This window comes from Rhopalosiphum maidis, chromosome 2 (genome assembly GCF_003676215.2).
Source record: "Rhopalosiphum maidis isolate BTI-1 chromosome 2, ASM367621v3, whole genome shotgun sequence".
NCBI lineage: Eukaryota > Metazoa > Arthropoda > Insecta > Hemiptera > Aphididae > Rhopalosiphum > Rhopalosiphum maidis.
The window spans coordinates 39,503,509-39,527,782 of NC_040878.1; the positions used below are offsets into that span (position 1 = coordinate 39,503,509).

Genomic DNA, 24,274 nt, shown 5'->3' on the forward strand with positions numbered 1-24,274 from the left:
TGTATATTAATCACGATAATTCATTTTTTGGTATTGTGTTTTTATTCTAAGCGACAATACAATTTCTGTAACATTTCTGCCCATCAAAAAAAGAGATATAATTTATTTGAGTATTACTGAAAAATAAAAACCATTATAGTTATATTTATCCGGACATTCGGAATAAAAATGTATAATATTGTAATACTATAATAAGTAATAACGATTATCTACAAAATTATATGAAAAATATGGTTACGAATTTTTGTTACAACTAAGTTAACTGTTGGAATTTTTCCGAGTATCATTCACAAATGTGTCTGTCTTACTCTATTATAAATTATGACAAAAATGTGATAGAATATTTTCTGTTGAATAATATTAATTGAAATTATTTGTTTTGACAATGATCTCTGAGCATGTTTAAACTATTCTTACTTCATAAAGCATTTTATTAATTATTTTAATTCTGATTAAGTACTTAGCTTTTTTCTAAGCTTTTATCTAGTATTATAATTTTTATAAATTAGTTTTTTAATATTCATTTAGGCCTTCCTTTCTAAAAATCTATATCTATATAATTTAAAATATAAATGTCATTTTTACAAGTAGATTAATACTAAAAAATCTACGTAATAAAAAAAATATTTTTTTTTTTTATATTCAACATTTTAAATGTCGTTTATTTGATTTCAAGTACATAATATTATAATGTAGTATAATATTACTATTAAGTATTATTATGAGATTAGTATTTTTGTATTCATCGAAGTATATTAGATAACGATATAACAATACTAAACTGAACATTTAAAGTTATATAATTTGTATATATATATACATACTTGATTCGATCATATCAAATGAAATTAAACATACCTTTCTAGTGACCCAACAAAACTATCAGTTACACACACAACCCAAGAGGGGTTGGTCACGTTTTATAAGCCTTGACAACTTCAGTTTCCTGTCATGTGCATTCTAAAACCCTTTTTAACCCAAAATATCATGGAAAAAAACAAAATAAAGGATATATTAGGCGAAGGATTATTTTTAATCGTCAAATTAAATTCACATCGTTTATTAAGTGTAAAGTAATCAGATGAAATATTATTATACATGTATAACACTGCAGGTATTTCAATAAAATTAATTTTTTCGTGACATATATTGAAAGCGTATTGTCAATGTGTAAACAGAGAAATCTGTAAAATGTCCGTAGCAATTAACACACTTAATATTATAGCGTGCTCAATGAGGAATATAAGGGTTAGAATAATATGATTTATATGAAAGCTCGTGAAGATTAAACACAAATTTACCGTTTATCAGTAAAAGTGAGCTGCAACAGTCCGAAGCAATGATGTAATAATATAATTATATTATTGTGGTGTCTTGCTCAATAATAATAATGTTGTTTAAACAATTAAACTATAGGTATATACATGACATAAAATGGTATATGAATAATGAACACAATAATAATCATAATTACATAATTACAATGACGACGAAGACGAACACGACGTCGACGACAACAATGACGATGACAATGATGATGACGACGACGACGACGACGATGATGATGATGATGATGATGATGATGATGATAATGATAATGATAATGATAATAATAATGGCAATAATATTCTTGAAGACTGAGTCGTAAACAGGGGACAGGGCCCCTCGGGACCAGATGTATAATAGCGCACCATAAAGACCACTGTTAAAGCTCCAAAGCCACGGGCACGAGTTGGCAAGTAGTCAGCAAAAACTTCATTCCGGCTTGATTAATCTGTAACGTCATTTGGGAACATTTTACCTATCCCAGTAAAAGATCGCAAGGTATATCCTATATCCCTGTGTGTACCGACATACGTGCATTTAGCTGTCGCAAAGGGGCGATGTGTGGTTGGACACGCTGCCTGCTCCGGTGTCCATATTACTATACGTTACGAATTAGGATAGGGAAAATAATGTGTTTTTGTGTCATAATTTTTTGTATTCGCCGAGCAACAAATTTCATGCGTGTACAGGTGTGGGCACTGATCCGAAAAATTATACGGATAAAAGAGAAAAGAGGCAACAAAAATATTACGTAAATTGTGGTTTCGTATTATTATTATTATTATTATATAAGGTTTTTAGCCGGTGACTAGTTCGTGTAGGCACACCTAAAAATATATTGAAACGTAATTTATTCTTCCGTGCTCCGAAAAATTCACTCGGTTCGTCTTTGGTTCGAATTATTAAAATAAATATATTTAGCAGTTTGTCTCCTTAAATTATTATCGCAATAGCATTGTATTAGTGTATCGTTCAAGTTTCACGGCTCATTATTGAACACGATGCGTGTTCTATTATAAACTATTGTACAATGAAATATCTCTTATAACTCAACACATTGAAGAACATTTATTTTATTCGATGAAGTCCATCTAAAAACGGTGTTCTGCTTCGATGTTTTTGTCGAAGAATCGCGAAACTTACAACACTTTAAATATATTCATGGCTTGTTCTTTTCTGTTTTGGTAGTTCAAACTTGAGCTTTTCAGTCAACGGTTTTATGTTTATAATAGTAGGTAGCTACTAAATGTGATTTATTTCCTACTTTGCATTATCCTTACAACTTCTATTATTAGAGATTTTTTCATTTAAGACATTGTATCCAGCAAGAAAAACGAATATCGTTGAATAATATTATTAAAAATACAAAATAAATACATTTGTTTTTTTGTGAATAGGAACGCTAGTATTAAATAAAAAAATAAATTATAGTGTTTACGTTTCGAAAATCGATTTTTTTTACAATCCCTTATAAAACAATGGTATAAGATCTTAAAAACTTCATATTAATCAATTGCATACGTTTAGGTTATTTTTTTAATAAGGACTTGCTGATAATGAACTTCTAATACAATGTATATAATGTTATAATCACAAATCATACCATATTGATTTGGTTGTAACACACAATATTTTAACAGTTATCATGTTTTTTCCACATAATGCAGTATAACTAATATGAATGTATAATTTTTAGTTTCAAACAGTTTCTGATCATTACTTTGAATAAATATTGGAAATTCTAGATAATATTTATCTATTATATTATTATCTACCATTTATACATATTATGATTAATGCAGTACATATACCTCAACTAACTTCGAAATGTTGAAATAGCAGAGTTTTTTTGGAAACAAACTATAAACTTTCTAAAAACTTAACCTTCTGTTTTAGTGGACACTTATAAATTGTGAAAAATGTCTATGGCCATATTATGAATATTATCATTTAATGGATAGGGTCCGTAACTACCTATGTTTTGTAGCTTTATTATCGTGGTAATTACATGAATAGTATGTATTATAATGAGTATTCATTTAAGTTTAATATAGTGTTTGAAAATACCATTTTATTTGTAAAGTATATGACGTGGTATTATATACATTATCTTTTAAAAGTGTATCTTAATTAATAAATAATTGAAGTGAAGCTAGTTTATGTGGGTGCAATTAAAATTATGTTCTTGGAGTACGACATGTATGCATGCAGGATTATCTAATTGAGGTAAATGTAATAAAATATTTTAAGGGGATTCCATATGTAATAATTTTAATATTATGCAGACCATTTGAGAAATACATGGATGATATGTGTTTTTATTTATTAATACTACTTACCTGCATCGTTAAATAACTTTAACTTAAAAATCTTTTCTTTTGATGCACGTTATTTTTTTTTTTTTTAAATTTTTGATTACGATTATTATTGATATTGTATTATATCATATCGTGTTTCATTTATCCATTTTTCTAATTAATAAAATTGATTGAGATTTGTGATTATAGTATATTTACGTTTATTGTGTATCTACCTTTTTATTAGACACATTTAATAGTAGATAGACATGAGCTTATTTTTTAACAAAATGTCAATTTCTAATTAACACTAACAAGGTGCCTATAATATGTTTTTATATTAATCGTATCATATGGACTTGTACAGTGAAATTTATAACTACAGAACACGTACAACGGAATTGATTTACCAATGTTCCTACCTTCCCGATAACCATTGTTTTATATTTATCATCATTCCCTCGTCCAACTACGTTTAATAAATATCAAACAATATAATGGCGATCATTTGTTAAATCAGTTGACGGTTTTGTCTCCGCTATAAACATGAACACAAAACATTTTTTCGTACAATTTGTACGTTTTTAACATTATAACGGTAGTTAAATGATCTTTGTAATGCAGAGCATAAATGTAAACTATCGGTTATTTGTATTTACAATTTGGCAAAATTCAATGTGTTGGACTCATATTCGTTTTAATAAATTATAAAATATATTAATTTTATGATTTAATTATGAAAAATAAAATAAATATCGTTAAAATCAATTTGATATAGATATCATTAAATTATAATATTTAATCTATATTATATCTTGCAGTTAAAAGTAAATATTTTCAAAAATGAGTATATTTTCTTTTTTCGATTATTTTCTTTTGTTTTTTGAAAACTAAATATTTTCTTATAACATTAATTTTAATCATAAACAATACTATGACTTAAAAATGTAAAACTATTTTTTATGTTATGTAAAACATAATAAACAGATTTTAGCAGTGTTTCAGTGATATATGTTTGAGGAAATAATTATAAATTTCAATTATTTATTAGTGTACTATACTCCTGTTAAAAATGTTTTGATCCATATACATTTTTCGTAGCAATTAATTTGGTTACTCGATATAAAAGTAAACCTTTAAAAAGTTTTTGAAAGGTCATTGTCATTAACGAAAAGTTACGTCTAGTAAAAGTTTAAGTTTATCGACCAATATCGGTGATTATTACAACTGTCACAAACTAGAATACGTACTTCATAGAGAAAACTTGGCTTAAACTTTTAGAAATTGACAGCTCTAAAAATCCAATTTAGTACACTCAAAACATAAATAAGCATCACGCCTTTTATATTTTTTTTTACGGATACCTATTATTTTTTTACAGATACCCGATTTTACAAAGTATACAATTCTTATACCGACTAAGAAACGCGTAGTATTGAAGCATTGTATACTTATCAGTCGTACATTGTTAAAAAAGAGATATACCAACTACCTATACATATTATTTATATTTTTAGTTTAATTGTGTTTTTTTATGGTATTTATTGTATCTTGTATACGGTGCTAAATTTAATCGTATGCAACATAAACGTTTAGAAATATATTAATGACGTGCTCTAAATTTAATATAAATATGATATGTACAACATAATATTATTATTTCTAGCATATTGTTATTATAATACAACAACAAAAATAATCTTGTTATATAATAATAATAATTGTCTTCGCCGATCATAATTTTGTTATAGTTTCCAACATTGTATTTGTAACTGTAAATTTCACATTTTTTTATGTCTCGGTATTTGCATTTTTTTTCCGGGGTGACTAGGGATAGAGATTTTAGTCTCTTGACCTGGAATAACATGACTATGCTGTATTTTTTCTGCTAGTTCGGATTTTAATAAGAATAAAAACACGGAACTAATGGGAGTATAAAAAATCATAATAATTTTTAAAATGTGCAATAAGTATGGTCATTGTACTTAAACGAAAAAGTGTAAATTGTACCTATCATTGAAAAAACTAATTGAGTACCTCGTATTTTTCATCAGTTATTTTCCATGAAAAAAAATGAACATTTCATTTTATATACCTAGTATATATATTATAAATATATGTATCTACATGGTTATTCTTTAAACAACTAGTAAACACTCATTTATTATCTATAAAAGTGTAAACATCTTTAGGAAAAATTGTCTGTGTATAATTTGAAAAAGTCGCCGAAAAACATTTTTAATAAATAATTATATTTTAACGTTACCATTTTTTAAGTTTTTTTTTCGTGGGTTTTTAATTAAAGCATACGTTATAAATAATATAATATTTCAAAGCAGAATGTTTTTTCGAAAATTTTAATATCTACACATTGAGTTTCAAACAATTACCTAATTATTTATTTATAATTTATAAGTAAATGTTAAAAGTATAATAATATATTAGCCAAATACAGGAGTGCTTAGTAAAATATTGGCATACTGATTCGATCATAAAAACATTAAATAGTTACTTAATACGAGGCTATTGATTTAAATAACTACTCGATCGAAATTTAATTTTGATTTTTATAATTTTATAGATTTTTATTTGAGTATTTCTCTATTTACTTGTAATACGAGTAATACTGTTATAATAACGACTAGATATGAAAATAGTACCTGCAAAAATATAAATTGGTTGATTAGGATTGGTAATAATATTGTATTTATATCCGAGATTAATCTGATCGTTACGGTTGAGTGTACTTTAATTGGAGTCTAGGGCGACATGTGCCGGACACTTGTCCAGGAAAGACGTAACTGTGTCCGGAAACGTGTGAAATGATGTATTCCCTTGAGATTTATACGAAAGGTAGCTGTAGAGCTAATGGAATACACGTGATCACCACTAAGGTGGCCTAGGTACGTTAAGTCGATTTGATTTGATTTGACTTCATGAAATATTCATTAGACAATATAACAGAAGTGTATCGAAATATTGACTGCCAACATTATGCCAACATCGGTGGTGTTAATTTTTCTTCGTTCGTGACTGGTGTTAGAATATAGCCCAAAAATAATCACAGATTTTTCATTTCCCCCAGAGATTGGGTTTGGAAAAAAACCCGTAACGCGTCGCTTAATACTTGCCAATTGGCAATTACACGCAAATTATAGAAAAAAAAAAATTATTATTATACAATTATATTAATCTATTATATCCACCCATGCTTGATTAAAAATATAAATTGACTTACTTATTTTAGTTATTTTAGCTTTAAATATAATTAATTTTTATACTATCTCACTAAAATCCGTATTTCGTTATAATATTAGGGTCAAGTACATAAACTGTTTATTAAAAATTTGTATTTTATAATTGTTCAAATCAACACTTAATACGTTCAAACTGAAAACATAAACTTATGATAACAATTTAAAAATATAATATAACTATATCATTATTAAAGTTCAGTGTAGTAAATATTTACTTATTTTGTAGTAATTTTCAACTTGGAAAAATAGTTTTTACAAAAATTGTTGTGTACTGTGTATTTACATAAATGTTGAATTTTAAGGTTTTTTCAATACTGCTTGAATTTCAAGATAGTATACAATAAATTGTCCTATCATAACGTACATATTTTGATTTTATATTCAAATAGTTTATTATTTATCCACACAGTTTATTCTTTTTTTATGGTAATCACTTCAAAATCCTTTGTCGAAAGTAAGAAATAATATATTTATGTCTTGTGATCTACTGTTGTACGCAAATTCTATAACAAGATCCTTAGGGATAGACGGTGACAGCTGTTAAGTGGCCAAACAGAGATTATATTATAAATTATAATATTCAATACCCACCATCCCTTTACGTTCTATAAGTCAGAAGGTGCCGAAAATTCTAGGTATACAAACGATTAACATAATGTAGGTTCTGTGGGAAATCAATAATAGATTTACATAAAAACAAAATACGTTTCTCCAAATAAGTATAATATTGTAAGACAATTAAAGATTTTTTTTCAAATAATATAAATACTTTTTATGAAAATTGTTGATTATTAAAAAAAAAGTTTTATATTAGAGTTATATTATTTTTAACTTTTATATTCTGTGAACCTATTAAGTTGTAATCTATTCTATAAATACCTACACGTGTATTCAAAAATTAATTGATTGTAATCGATTTATTTATTGAACCTGTAAAAGAATTTGCAAACATACAAATAATATAATTTACTAACATATATTTATCATGTATGTGTAAAATTTATATTAAGATACGTAACCAATGAATGATTTTTTTAAATTTCTAAAAAATATTATAGTCAGTAAGATATTTAACTGATTAAATAATATTATTTTACTTTTAGTCAACTAAAGAAATAAATAAAAAATAATCTTATTTACTACCGGAATCTCATTATTACAATTAAAAAATAAAATATAAACTTAAATTTGTTTTCTAATTAATTTAAAAAAAAGTATAATTTATTGAAATTAATTGTATAAAAACCTAGACTCTAAATGTTTTGAATTAAAACTTGAATATCGATTTCATTTTCATATACCTACAAGAAAAACAACACTTATATTCGGTAAACAATTTTAATTTTATCTGGTAGCTACCACAAATATTTAAATGGGTATTTTATATGTAATCAATTAATTAATTAAAAAATAATAATAATAATAAATTGAAAAAATGTATGGATTTACTTTTGTGAAATTCGTGTAGTAAAATTCTAACTATAACTATATTGCTGATATATACACTTACACGATATTTAAAATAAATTGATAAGATTTAGTTTAATTTAGTTTTAGAAGTCTAGTTAAGTAACTAACTATTTACTAATAATACTTAACTTATGTAACTTATAATAATTATACAAATATTTAGGTGATTATTATATTACGTAATTTTAATTTTGTATTTAAATTATATAAACTTTTCTGGTATACTCATTATGCATTAAATAAAATTAAAACGTGTTACATAATTCTTAATTTAATTAACCAAATTCTTAAATTAAACTATTCTAATAAACTCACAATATAAAGAGATTTATTTTTAAATTGACGGTTATTATTTAATTACCCAGAATTTGGGGTCGCCGACGTTGACCTATCCCTATATTATGCACAGTTGAAGGGTTAATTCTAAAATAACAATATTCACTCTTCAATGGTTATAGTTCCATTGCTTATTTATTTAAACTGATTTAAATCTATACAAATTATTTAATTTCTTTTTTTTTTTTGAATAAATAAATGTCTTTACTTTTACAACTTGATAATTTATTGCAGATCATCAATAGATTTAATTGGTTATATTGATATTACATAATATATTAAAAATAAAATATTGTGAAAACTGTATGATAAATTATAACTTATCCAGATCAATATTTCATATTTAATATGAACAAATAAAAATAATAATTTAATGTTACGATGAGGTGAGTAACAGAAGTGAAATCTTAAAGAAACCTCAACAATTTTAATTTAATAAAACACAATAATATCAATACAAGACGTATGTCTAATGCGTGAACTCTGAATCATGTTACTTTATAGTATTATATATATATATATATATTATACGCTTAAGATGTTCGTGTGTTTTAGACATTTTAGTATTTGAAATGAAAAGACGCATATTATTATGACAGATTAATGTTATATTTGGCGAGTCAAACATTATTCGAAGAAATTAATTTATGTTCGATGTGACATCGGTTTTTGTTGAAGTTTGAAACATTTAACTTCACTTGGATGAGTGGTATTATAATAGCCACAATACATTCAACATCACTTTGGTCGGACTGTTGCGGTCTTTCACACTGATATTGATCAGTGCAACGATTTTCGTCACACTTTACATTGCTATATTGTTGATACGTGACACGATATCGCAGCGTGTGACCTTACCCTTGTCAATATTGTGGAACTGAGAAAAACTGCAAACGATATAAGTTCTTTTTTTTTCGTTCAAAATTTAAAGGATATTGATGTACATAGTACATTGATAATACATTGATGCTGATACCTGTAGGTTGAACGTCGTCAGAAAAAATAAAAAGCATGATTTGGTTGGATTCTTTTTTTTAACGTTGTGTACCTAAGTTGCTTTCAATAACTTCCAAAAAGTTGAAAACTAAAATTGAACTACAAAAGTGTTGCAACCTAGTCTATGTAACCATAAAATTAAAATTTGGTAATTTATAACGGTCATAAAAGACACAGGAACGGTTAAAATTCCTATGGCCGAATCGCTTAAAAACAAAATTGCAGATAGATTTAGATTGGCCTCAGTGACTTCTAACAGTTTAAAAAAAAAACATAAACCATTATAAAAATAAAGATAAAGGACATCGTCAATTTTAGAATTGGTTATTTCACATTGAAGTTAAAACATTGATTTATTGCATAATGGCATAGTTTATAGTATTAAATCGGTTAGCTGACATTTTTCCGTAGTAGTTATGAAGCAATACTCAGAACGAAAAGGAGATTATTATTATAAACAATATATTATATAAATAATTTAAAAAAGCTCTAATTTCACACTGAAATTGAAAACTGACTCTTACTAATAAATAATATTTAAACGAATAGCTTAACATATTATTAAATAATATCGTAATTATAATTTTCACCCATATAATATATGCTATAAATCCTTTAATTAATAATTATATTCGAGACACTATTTATATAGAATAAAGGACTAAATTAGATTAAACTGCCAAATTAGGATTTAAATCATTTGAATTAATTTTTATAGAAATAACATTCAATAACATTTCAAATTTAAGTTCAATTTTTAAATTGTTTTGTGAATCCATTATGATATTATTTCAATTTCCTGGTTAAGAAAATGATTAGCATATTTAGATAATACGAGAAATTTCTTATAGTAATTATTATAATATAACTAAAAATCAATTATTATAGTAATATATCATAATTAAATTACTAATTGACAATAATTTTATAACTGTATAATAATTATTAATATACATAATATAAAATGTGTGCTTATAACTTTAATAGGTACCAATAAATTATTAAATAATATTAATTATATGACATTTTTGTATACATTCTAAATTCTTAACATCTAACTAATATGGTTAAGTATTTACAATTTTTTTCTTAAATTTAAAAAAAAAAAATTTATTTTCATGTAATAGACAATTATTTATCATTTGATTGGTTTTTCTATATATTACATAACGGCGTATAGCGTTTTTTTGTTTATTCAGGATTGCTTCAAAAGTTTTATATATCTGACTTATTATAGTCTGTTTATAGATCAAAAACAAAGTATGGTATGATAAATAGTACATTTTTTTAATTGATTAAGTACTTTTTTATAAAATTGAGAAAATTAAACGTAGCCTTATAACGACTTTTATATAATTTTTGATTCCCGGGGAAAAAAAAAATTATTCTCTGTCATTTTTTTTTCGTGGACTGCAAGTTATTATCGTTATTAATTTAATAAAATACTAACCATATATAATAATTATTTGACGATTTGGAGAAAAAAAATTAAAATATTTTATCATAACATAATTTTATACTTATCATATCAGTATAAAGTTATTTCATACTAATTAGTTATGCATTACACAATATATATATGTACCTACTATTTTAACAAAAAAAGTTTTCATGCTTCTCTTATTAGATCTGCTGAAAAACAATGATTTAGATATATACAAGTTTTTATTGTTTTATATTTCACAAAACTTCTTGATTAATTGTCTATGTTTCTCTTAATTATGAACAGTAGTGTACAAATTATTAATACAATATTTGTTTACGTATTCGAAGTTTAGTTTTTTTTTATTATTCAGAACAAAATGACTAAATTTTTCTGAGTTTTTTTTTTATAATAGTAAAAGTATACTCATACAGTTATTTATGAAGTTGTATTATAATTATATTAATTAATTAATTATTATATTACCAAATTAAGTTTTAATATTTAACACACACAATTCTCGTTTGAAATATTAACATTTTTATACACAGATCAAAATTAAAATTGATTATGTATACTAAAATATTTTATTTTTTTGAAAATAATTTCACTGTTACTGCGTTTTTGCACTGTTTTGTACTTCACTCAATTAATCAAAGGCTTGCTACAATTATTTAAACTTAATATAATATCATCATGAGTTTCTAATGTTAGATATTCTTAAATCTAACTCTGTAATTTGATTGGTGTAAAATAATATATTTTTTCAATAGGTAATCAATATAATTTGATAATTTTAGATTAATTTGTAAGCGTTAGATTATTTTAACGGTATATTTATATAGGTACATAGGGAATATTTATTATATTATTAAAAAATATATTTATTTTATTTTATTAAATGTTAATTAATTCACATTTATTTTAACCATATTTGAAAGATTAACGAAAAAAATTCTTAATGTTTTTTCTCTCGGAATTTAATCAGCAATGCATTGCTAGTAATTCTGAATGCAACAAAAAACTCTTCTTGTAGGATATCTATAGTTAGACATTGAAAAAGTTGATGTTTTATTTGTAATTACAGTGGAGGTCGTACACATAGAATTTTTTTTAGGAATTTGGTTATATAAAAAAATCTTTTCAACTACCCTGATCAATGCTCTATCTGCAGTACTCGGCTTCTAAGTTTTTATGCTATGGTTAGAAAACTTTCGGAGAACAACTAGGTCCAATTTTTTTAAGGTAACACTGTTGAAATCATTATAATTTAAATTATTCTATATAACAATAAATTATTTTTTTTTTTTAAATTAGTACATTAATTAGTAAGATTAATAAATATTTAAATATTGTAAAATATTAAAAAAATGTTTTACCAAATTAAAGGGTGATTACATTAGAACGATGAATTTTTAGTTATTTACAAACAAATTAATCAAATAATATACTCTTAATTACTAAAAGATATATACATGTTAAAAAACATTTATAGATTATGGTAGTTGTATTGTGACATGATTATGTTGTTTTAATTTAAATCATTCGTACAATAATTTAACTACGTTATAATTCATATTGTTTGGAATATTTTTTAATTAAAAAAAAAAAAAAAAAAAAAATTTAACTGAATGCTAACAACAGTAATATATATTTCTAAGAGTTTATCTTAGTAATTTTTCTCAATTGATTTTATCGATATTAATTTAATTTATACTTCTTATCGATTTAGCTTGTATGTGGAATGTATACATATTGAATAATTTTATATCCATTTGTAATTAAGTCTCGAATCCTTGGAATCTTTCCTAAAAAAATTGTAATTCTTGCTTGATATGTTTAACATACTTTTTTAATTTCTCACTAGCTTTGGATAAATTTATTCATTTAAATTAATTTACGTTTTATAATATTTCAATGATTAATAAAAAAATATACAAATTAATGTTTGAATAAAGTATAAATAAATATATTTTAAGCAAAATAACAATATATAATATTATTATTAGCAATTACAATATTATAAGATATCACCTTTATTTTTAACACAAATTTTTCAATTATACTTAGTATTTATTATTAATTTGTAATGTATCTATAAAAATAAAATGAATTTTAGATTAACCTAAATTCTTAAAAAATATTATGTGTATTGTTTATTAATTATTATATTGAATATTATATTTTTGAAAATTTTCTAAAATCATTTGAAGTATCTTATGAACATTTTAGTTTTCAAAGATTTTTATGATTTGTTTATTTATTTTAACAATAAAAATTATATCAAATTTTGTTATTAAATTAATTTAATTGAAATTATTCTTTATATCTTTGATATTTATATAATTTAGGTATTAGCATAAATTCTCAACTCCGATAATTTATGTGTTGAGCATTAGATTGAAAAAGACGGAATGTGGTACATAAGACTATCGCATTTTAGAGACATGAAGTATCGTTTAGTTATTCATTAACGAAATTCATTACCTCGAAATGGAAATGTAGCTGTTCAGTATGCGTAACTGATGCAAATGCGAGCTGTTCATGGAAGACATATTTTATTACATATGGTACGGGAATTCAAAAATAGTAAAGGATAAAATAATAATAAATTGTAAATATTGTTTATAACTTACTACAGAGGAAGCATACTCCGATCATATGTTTTCAAACTTGTGATTGAATCGAGACAAATTAAATTACCTTGAGTTATACATTTTAAATCTGTTATAAAAGTAAACTTATAATCTATACATTTTATTTTATAATATCATTTTATTAAATGTTGATTTTTTCAAATTTCCAAAGAGTGTTTGTAGTTAATGGTTATTTAAATTTATTTAATTTTATTTTATTAACTGTTATAGGCATCTATATAAACCATAAAATGGTATAGAAGTGATTTTCTTCTCCTTTTTTTTTTCATTTCAACGTGGCAAGTTTGATATTTTAAACATGCAATTGTAGAAAATGTTGTTAGGACCCTTTATAGAATGAATATTTAAACATTTAATTTATTTTTCATTTGAGATTCCTAGTGGAGCGATATATGTATGATGTGTATGTCTTTTGTTACCTTACAGAGTAGTAAAAGTTCTTCAATCTTCTATTTTGAGGGTGGTATCTAGCTTAAAATAGGATGTATTTGGTATGTAATTTTTTTAGGGTATAAGAACAAAATTTCTGGTACCTACTCTTCAAAATGAAAACATTTATGCAACACTAGTTTTTGACAAAAGCAATTTTGTTTTTTTATTGTAGTACAAAATCTAATAGTAACCACAAAATATTTATATAAGCATTTTTGACATAATATTATAATTATCAACATTTACATTGTTGGATATTTTTGTGGTATTTACATACAATGCATGTCATACATTTAAAACGTTTTCAAATTGTTTAGTTTTTGTTTCTATATATTTGATAAAAATGTTTTGCTCAATCAGAAAGTTTTAAAATTTATAAAAAGTTTCCAACACTTTTTTAAAAATATTGAAAATAAATAGTTATGATTACTAGATTTATTTAAAATTTATGATGCTATTAGGTATGTTGTAAATTAAAAAATATGATATATTTACCGTGAGGAATTGTATATTTTTCTATTTCGTATAATATTATTAATTGTTGTACGTACACAATTAATTGTTCAAAATATTTAATCTAACTTATCTATTTATACCAAGAGCTATTCGCACCATTCTACGGTACACAATTTATCAAAACAATAATATATTCTTCATTTTATTTACTTTATAGGCTATTCTAGTCTTTGAAACGTCTACCCAAAATCTCTAACATTCTTGACCTTTTGTAGCGTCTATGCTTACATCTTACTGAAATCCTTTTAAATTGTTTGTCACTTAGTTCATTTTACGTTGACGTGGATTTTCCTACGGTTAGTTTTATTTGATTTGTTTGTGGGATCTCGTATAATTGATTTTTCTTTTAGCCTCTTGGTCTATTAAAACTTTTTTGATTTTAAAAAATCAATTAAGTTTGATTAATTAAATCAAATTAGTCTTTTATCACCCACGTTCATTCTCCGCTCGTATTCACCAGTTTTAAAAGTAGCACAGTTCCATTTACAATATATTAATAAACTTATGATATAATACTAAAACAATTAAAATATAATATAGTATTAGTTAAAGATACCGTACAATTAGTAATTAATATAAATATAAATTATCAATTGTTATATGTATTAATTATAAAATATTTAAAATTTCATGAAGTACAATCAAAACCTACAACTAGTACAACTGTACAACAGACTGACTTTCCTGGTTTTATTAAACTTCTTATTTAATTTTAATATTTATTATTTTATAATTTGGATTTCCTTAGTTCTCGTGTATAAATACTTATAATTTCATAATAAATTTCTCTTTGATTTCATTTATTCCCTTTATCCATATTTTTTTTTGGTTGAATTTGAATAAAACAAAGAATTGTCTTAGCGTTTGAATCTCAGAAAAATTATGCCATAGTTTAGGATTAAAATGTCTATTTCAGTAATATTTATTCATATATAACTGCAATGTTACAAATTGTTATTATACATATAACTGCAGTTAATAATTATTTAACATTAAGCTTCATTGAAGTGAAATACGATACATAAATGTTTACATGCTAATTTTTATTAGTTGTGATGTGTATTAAGAGTGCCTGTAATAAATAAGTAAATATCAATGAAAATTTTTGTAGAAACGTGTATTATAGTATTATTAAAAAAAAAATTCAGAATTTAATAATAATTGAATTATTTTTTTTAACTTGTCAAAAATTGAAGTAGACAACGGCAACATCATAAAATATTATTATTATCAGAGCTCATATGCTTGTGAATTTCCATACGTCATATCAATCTTCCTAAGTTTTAATGAATTATAAATAAAATAAACATTTGTTAAAGGTTTCAGGATTTAAAATAAATGTACATAAGATTAATTTTCACCTACTTTTATTTTGTTATTCCGTTAGATTTTAAACATGCATGGAAGAGTTTGTATCCATATTTTTAATTATTTCAATCTTTGACATACATATTATACTTAATCAATGGTTCTATACATTTACTCGGATTTGTGTAACCATCGTTTTAATTTTTAATGATAGATTAATAATTGATTATGACTTAAAATATAACGAATTAAATTTAAATTTTAAAATACTAAGATTGAAAATGTAAACATTTTTTAAGTTTGTTATAAATTATTGAATTTTATTTATTAGTTTATTCTAGTTATTTATTTTCAAACAAATATTTGATTCGTTTTTAGAGAAATCAAAAGAATGATTCATTTGTATTGTTTAATATTTGTTTGTATCAATAGAATAATTTAAAGATGTTTATATTATGTTTAAGTAATATTTAAAGACTTTTTGCGTATATTTGAATACATTTTTATTTATTTATTAGGACATCACGATTTCTGATAGTTGATTATTATATTGTTTTATAACGATAGAGATTAATATTCGGAGTGGTAAAGTTATATCACAAAATTGCGGTATGTTCCTAACTGTTTCAATATCGTTGATCTCTTTTGTCTCATAACAATGAGTAGCCAGAGAATGAGACTATGTTTTTTTGACACTGCATTGTTCAAATTACACATTTAGTTTCCCTGGCACTCATAAATTAAAAAAAAATTTTTTCGTTGACATTTTTTTACATTTTTCAATTGATACAACCTATGATAATTAAACTATTAAGGGTAAAAGCAGACTATGAAATTTAAAAACTGTGGTGCTAGGGAAACTTTCTTAAACTACAATATGATATCATAGACTTATGTACCATTCCTTTTCTAAGAAATAAAATCGCAATTAAATATTTCATATACCTTCTTACCAACTCTGCAAGTTATTTCATGAGTATAATAATCATCGAGTATCGATTATTTAGTTTTTATGGTTGCATTTTTTAAACAATTATTTTTGATTACCATAATATAAATTCTAATACATATTTTACATAACTAAAGTTAGTTGTATAACCTACGTTTGTATATTAAATTAATAACGAAACATACTCTTTTGTTGCATCGCATGATTACTAAAGTACTATATTATTCAGGAGTATCTATATATTAGTTTCCAATATTTGGTTCTCAAGTTTAGTTAGTGTTGAGAAACTTGCCAACCTTTGCCTACTTCAGGTCACAGTAGAAAGATTAATAAATTGACAGGTAATAGTAGTTATTGCAATAAGAAACATCTCAGCAAAACCACTTGAAAAATAGACAGTTATTATATATTTTTATTTTTGTAACTAAGCCAAAATTGTCTTTATTTTTATCTGTTGATTTATTGTATATTATTATTATTTTAAAAATATTTGTTCACGTTATTTCTGTGTTTTAAAATGTATATTTACTTAAAACAGAATTTTAACTATTCTCAACTCGAGAAAAAATTAACGATCACAATAATTTTATGATCAAATAACATTATAACAAAATATACGAGATATTCGAAGAGTAGTAGTGGGTACACTGTATAGGTACACTATTATAATACTTTATCAATGAACACGAGAAATATCTTGATTTTCCACGTATGTACTTTATACAATACAAACCATAAAGGTACACTCTGGGAAACGTCATGTTTCCTATATGATTAAATATAATATTAATACCTATTCAATATTGATTGACTTTTATGAATAATGCGATTAATCCGTGAAGTTTCTGTGTAATCCTATAATCATTCGAATGGTTGCCATCTCCGTCAACCGGATGGAATTGTCTGCGCTCACAGCGGCGGTGAAAAATTTTAAATCATTCCATCAAAAACTTTTACATAATAATACTATCGTAATACGCGTATGCCATCATATTATTATTGTTATTATTATTATCATCATCATCATCATCATCATATAATATAGATATGTTCAGTCTACGGTAAACGCTGACGATAACAACACTATAATATTGAAAAGAGTATTAGACATTGGATTTGTTGTGGATTATTGATATCTATATATATTGCTTTTGATAGTTGAATAATAATTGTTAAGATTAAATGCGTGTGTATGTAGAATTATCATTATATATATATATATATTTATATATACTTTTCATTAGAAACGTTTCACGTAAACAGTCAGTTGTGATAAAATAATATTATATGTATAACAAATGTACGACCAACGACGATCTGAACAATGAATACTTTTACATATTTTACATAGGTACAGAATTACACTTTTAAAATATTTAGATTACTTTGATGCTTTTGCCTATTTATACTATGGACCTATTCACACCGTTCAGCGGTAAATCGGTTTTGATAAAAAATGTATAATAACAATAATATATTATGATATCGGCTCTTTGTGAAAGCTTATTTATCTAACTTAGATATTTTATTATATAGTCTACTTCGACCTAGGTTATGTTTGGTGCGCTACTATATTGATTGTTGATTATTATTGCCAGTTGTTAATATTCAGTTAAATGATTATAGTTGTCAATATTAAATTATGAATTACTTAAATATTATTTTATCACACAATATGTTTTTATACGAGTACCTGTGCTAATTAAGCCATTATAATATAATATATGTGATTGAGCGTACTTGTCGTTAAAAAAAAAATAACATACATATAAAGTAATATAATAATTAAATATTAATGATAAATAAATTCAAAGTTATCAGTAAACATTAAATGAACTTACCATAATACTAAAAAATTACTTTAGTACCGATATTAAACAAATATATCATAAAATAGGCGTATTTGGTGATGTAGCCTAATAACAGTCTTCGCCTAGAACGTTTTTCGTATACAATAATTTATCATTGCGTGATAATATGTACAGCAGAGTAGTTACGTACTTCCTCTGTTCTTTTTTTCGATTAAATAAATGTTGTATATCCACGTATTTTATGTTCATTTTTTCGTACTAAATTACTATTCTTATAGTTCTTATTTTGTATTTATTTGAACAAGTTTTAAAATTACTTTTGAGTTTGGTTTAAAAAAATATCTTTTATTTTATTATTATGAAAAAAACTTAAAAATTAACAATCATATCACGAGAATACCGTACAGTAATTTTACTGTCGATGTTTATTTCCAAGAGGGCTTTATAAACTTCTTCTTAATTTTATCAGCTTATGCACAGTTTATTTTTTGAATGTTTATTATCTAACGGGTAGGATATGGATACATTTATGTATTTACAAAAATCGTAAAACAAAGAAGTCTATGTCGTATATGGTAAAACACAACTCTATAGATTCTATAGTATAGAATATCAAAAATACTTATATTTACAAATCAACATTTTACAATAGGGAAATAATAATAAAAAAAATCATTATTTTAGAACCGTATAGTATTTGCAAATCGATTATTGAATAATATAATATTTAATATTACACATAATGTACGATTATATATCGGATCATATATACGTGTTTATATAAACAGGATGATTGTATTATCGATGAACCGTCATTTTCTCGGTAAATATTTGTTTTGTTTTTTTTTTTAAAGTCGAACGATGAATGAATTGATTTTACAAAAAAAATATATTTATAATATTTTTATTTTTGTTCCTGTTATCATTTTCTGGGCATGTAAAAATAATTCAATTTTCAACATTGATGGTGGTTTCTAGAAGAGAATTAAATATAGTTATCTTACGATTTCAACACTTCCACTATACACGTCATCACTGATCGTTATGCTCCCGTAGGTATTTATTTAGATCAATGGCGATCGTCCAGCGTGAGGGTGTTATAGCCAAGGATCGGCACGTATTGAATAACATTATGGACGCCCCCCCCTTAAAACCGATCACAATCATCCTAAAAAAAAAACCCACCATGGAAGTATTGCCACACCATGCCCCGCGCATATTTTAAAAAAGCCGCGTGCTTACAGATCACACATATGGTTTTTTTCAATGGATGCCACTAAACGACTGTAGCTTTTGTGACAATTGCGGCTGAACAACGACAACGATAATAATATAATTTATGCACGTTTTGTGTGTTATTAGGTGAATGGCCTCTGGGCGTAGCTTGGTGCAACGTGTATGTCACGTGCGACGTGCTGGCGTGCAGTTCTAGCATTATGCACATGTGTTGCATATCGCTGGGAAGATACCTGGGCATAAGACATCCACTCAGGACCAGGCATCACTATTCCACCATGAAATTAGTGTGTTTCAAAATTGCGATCGTCTGGTTTTTATCATTTTTGGTGTCGTTTTCCGTTACGCTTCTCGGTAAGTGCTTATAACTTTCCAATACCTCTTACTTCATTGTAATTTATTAAATATTCAAATGTTTTTTTTTGTTTTATGTATCCTTATGAATTAGAAAATTGCAACTTTTAAACACATATACAGTATATTAAGTAATTTGTTTATTCATTCTGTATTCAAAAAATTATTATTCTCGGTGATAGGTACTCCAAAATATAAGTATACAGTTAAAGCACCTTTGGCAGTGCCATCTTGTTTTTGGTATCCAATCCATTTGTATTTTGTTGTACATTATTATGTTTTATATGTGTTTATTGCATAATAAGTTAAAGTAGGCATATGTTTTTGCTTACGTTTGGAATCGTTTTAAATAATATATCAAAATAAATTAATTCCCCGCTACATTACAAACACTTATATTCCTGAATTATCTCACCAAACAGTTTGACCAACTTTTTTAGTAAATTAAATATATTGCTTGTACTATAATCACAAGTTAAAACAAGACGTAGTAGTAATTATATTTTTTTTTCTACATACTCAGTGTTACATACCGCCTAACTACATTTTTTTACTAACTTATTATATTTTCGTTGATACCATGCACTCTATTTAAATGAAATATAAAAATTAAGTTTGATTATAAAAGGTTTTGTTCATTCATTTCTACATATAAAATAACCATTTATCCACGTTGATTTTAACTTAAAAGGTAAAAATAATAAGATGATTATATAATATTATACGTAAACCTTTTTACTGATTGGTTCACTTTTTTATTTTTAAAAAAAAAACATTGTTAAGATTCTGCAAAATAGACGTTTTCTGCGTTTTAGGATTTTTTCCTTTGAATTATTTTATATAAAATGCTATTTAATATGGATATATGGATACTTTTTGTTTTATTTTTCAACAAATAGTTTTTGAGGACATTAATAAAACAATTTATTTATCTTATATTCAAGGCTAAGGACTTTATAGTATTTGCTAAATATTATAGAATATAGACAAAAATAGTTCATTATTTATTTTAAGCATCGAGAATTCCAAATACATAACAAATTGTGTATTTCATATTTTTCCATATTTTAAATATTTTGGATTCCTAGAGAATTTGTTGTGTATTTATATGATTTAAATAATGTACCTAATTATAACGTAAACAGTAATCCTAAACTAATGTGAATTAATAAGAAAAAATACCCAATGTTCATTCATTCAAATCAATTTTGTTTTTGTATATTATCAATTGTTAAATAATGTAAATAACTTTTAAATTCTTAATACTACATAATAAATTTAAATTTAATTAAGCAATGGTTTTTACAATCCAAAATATTATAATGTTTTAATTACGTACAAGTGAAAAAATTATTTTCAATTTTGAGTTTATTTAAATATACTATTAGGTAAAATGTGTATTCACTTGCTGAATTTTATGTACTTATACTTAAGAACTCATTTTAACTGACTCGACTGTCTGGAGATTTGTTCAATAGCGTCTCGTTTTTGTTTACACTATTAAATAATTCAATTAATAGCCCGAGTATTCTAAGTATGATCTTATAATATATACACATCAGTTATTTTCAGATCTCTTCCGTCTATTTTATAATTACGTTAAACAAACTATGCATAATAAAATACAGTCTAGAGTATAACACATTAATATGTAATATTTTATGCACCTCTCCTAAACATTATAAATACGTAGGTATACACACACGCACTCGACTAAATTATAATTTTAACAAACTATTTGCGTTTGACTACGAAAGCTTTACTGATTTTTGTTTGATTACACTACAGCTTATGGAGTAACATAAATAATTTATAATTTGAATCGGAGACTGTTTAATCATTATTTTTTCAACAAAATTATACCTAAAACATCTAGGTATAAAATTAATATTTAATTTAATTTCAAGATAAAGTCTTTGTTTTCACATCATACATACACGGTAGGTACTATAACAATTTAATTTTAGGAAGAACGCTTGTTATTATTATATGGCTTACGAAAATTGAGGTTTAAAGTATAAAATATTTAAATACAAAATAATAATAAACAGGTATAGTGCCATATGTTATCTGATCAGCATATTATACAAACAATTATGTAAATCATAAATACTTATAGGAAACAATAATAATACTTAATTTTATACATAATAATATTTAGATTATTATGATTATTATAACTATTTGTTTCTAAGGTCACATTATGTCGGTTCTGTATAACATATAACATTTTTTTTAATTTAAATTTTAAAACTTATTTTATGTGATTATGAAAACGTTGATATAACTATTTTATTGAATTTCATAATATAATGAATTGTTTATAAACATGTTAAGTGTAAATAGCTAGATTATAACAAGGTCATAATTAATATTCACCTTAAAAAAAAACTCACAGTTAAACGTGTGTAAAATATGATAAACTACCAATTTCATATTAATTATATAATTATATACATATCACCGTATTGTTTTGATTATAATCGCGTAATACCACTGTGCTAAACAGTACCTCAAAACAAAGTATAGCTGATTTGATATTCAACCACACGAAAAAAAATGTAGAAACAATGCGATAGTAAACAAATAATAAAAATCGAATAGACATAAAAAAAAAATGATCATCGAACAGATTGGCCGGACAGATTGTCGCCACGAGTATCATGAGTATGACACTGTGCACTATTATGGCAATAGCCATAATATATTGTATCAAATATTTCGATTGTCGTGCAGTTAATTAGCCAAATAGACCGTGTTCGACCTAACGAGCGGCATCGAGGCGTCACGATAATAAGAACGAACAACGTTCGTATCTAATGGTTAAAGGTATATCACCAGGTCTCGGCCACTTCTCGCCGGTGCATCCGTCTTATCAGAAAAATATATGCGACCCTGCGAATTATTTCAAGGCTCTCGTGTATACAATGACGTGCCGTACGGGTAAGTCCTTCCCCGCGCCGCCCCCGTTATAATATTTCCACGCAGCGCACACTCGCCCATATAAATACGGTACACACTCGCGTAGTCCTTTTTAGCTCTCCTCTCTATCTATCTGTCTGTCTCTGTCTCTCTTTCTCACTCATTCACTCTCTCTCTTTCTCGGCGTGCATTACATTTATATAGCCCAGCAGTAGGTAGGTAGGTATATAATATAATATACCTACGCGTATACGCCGGGCGAGCTGGTTATAAAGACAACAAACGAGCACCTGTCTTTTTCTCACGGTCCGCCTTGAATAATAAATTATGAACGTGCGTCGACGTCCCATAGGGGTTGCGGGCGGGGGACAGGCTCCATGGGTATAATGTATAGGGGAGGGCCAGTCAAATGTGCAGCGACGGCGGCGGACTCGGGAAGTCCACGGAAAAGCGTTCTTCTCTCGTGCACACGCTCTACGTAATCGCGTGATATTATAATAATATATTATAACACGTCGTGATGTTATGATAACATTATGGGGGATGACGATGTTTTCGTTCGTTCGACGTAATAACGTAGTACCACGCCGCTGTAAAATTGCACCGTTTCGCGTCGTGTTCACGTTTTTACGATTTACATTACCCGTAAAAATGTCCAATATCTGTTCTGTTTCTACGCGCATGTGACTAGCGCGTAAATTATCACGACTGTAGTACTATTACCACTATAGATATATAGGTACGCGTTAGATATTTGATCACGCGTTTAGCACCATTCAAACCACTCGCACCGTCCGACATCACAACTAGAAACCATTGCCACCAGTGGTTTATTGGATTTATGTCGTCATATTTTCTTGGTACGTTTATGGCTATAGTATGAACGGTGCTTTGTTGGCGGTAAGAGAGAAGAAAAAAAATAAAACAATCTCATCACATCGAATTCGTCTCACGGACGTGAGTCCGTGTGAGACATGAGTCAAC

General features: G+C 25.6%; 1 protein-coding gene across 1 annotated transcript in view; it reads left to right on the forward strand.

The window, feature by feature from the left end:
- The window catches only part of LOC113552222 (5-hydroxytryptamine receptor 2B), an 85,552-nt gene that overhangs the window by 23,262 nt on the left and 38,016 nt on the right, over positions 1-24,274 (forward strand). The window contains exon 3 of the mRNA XM_026954977.1: positions 20,141-20,368. Within this exon, the coding sequence (XP_026810778.1) occupies positions 20,141-20,368 (228 nt within the window). The remainder of the gene's footprint in view (positions 1-20,140; positions 20,369-24,274) is intronic.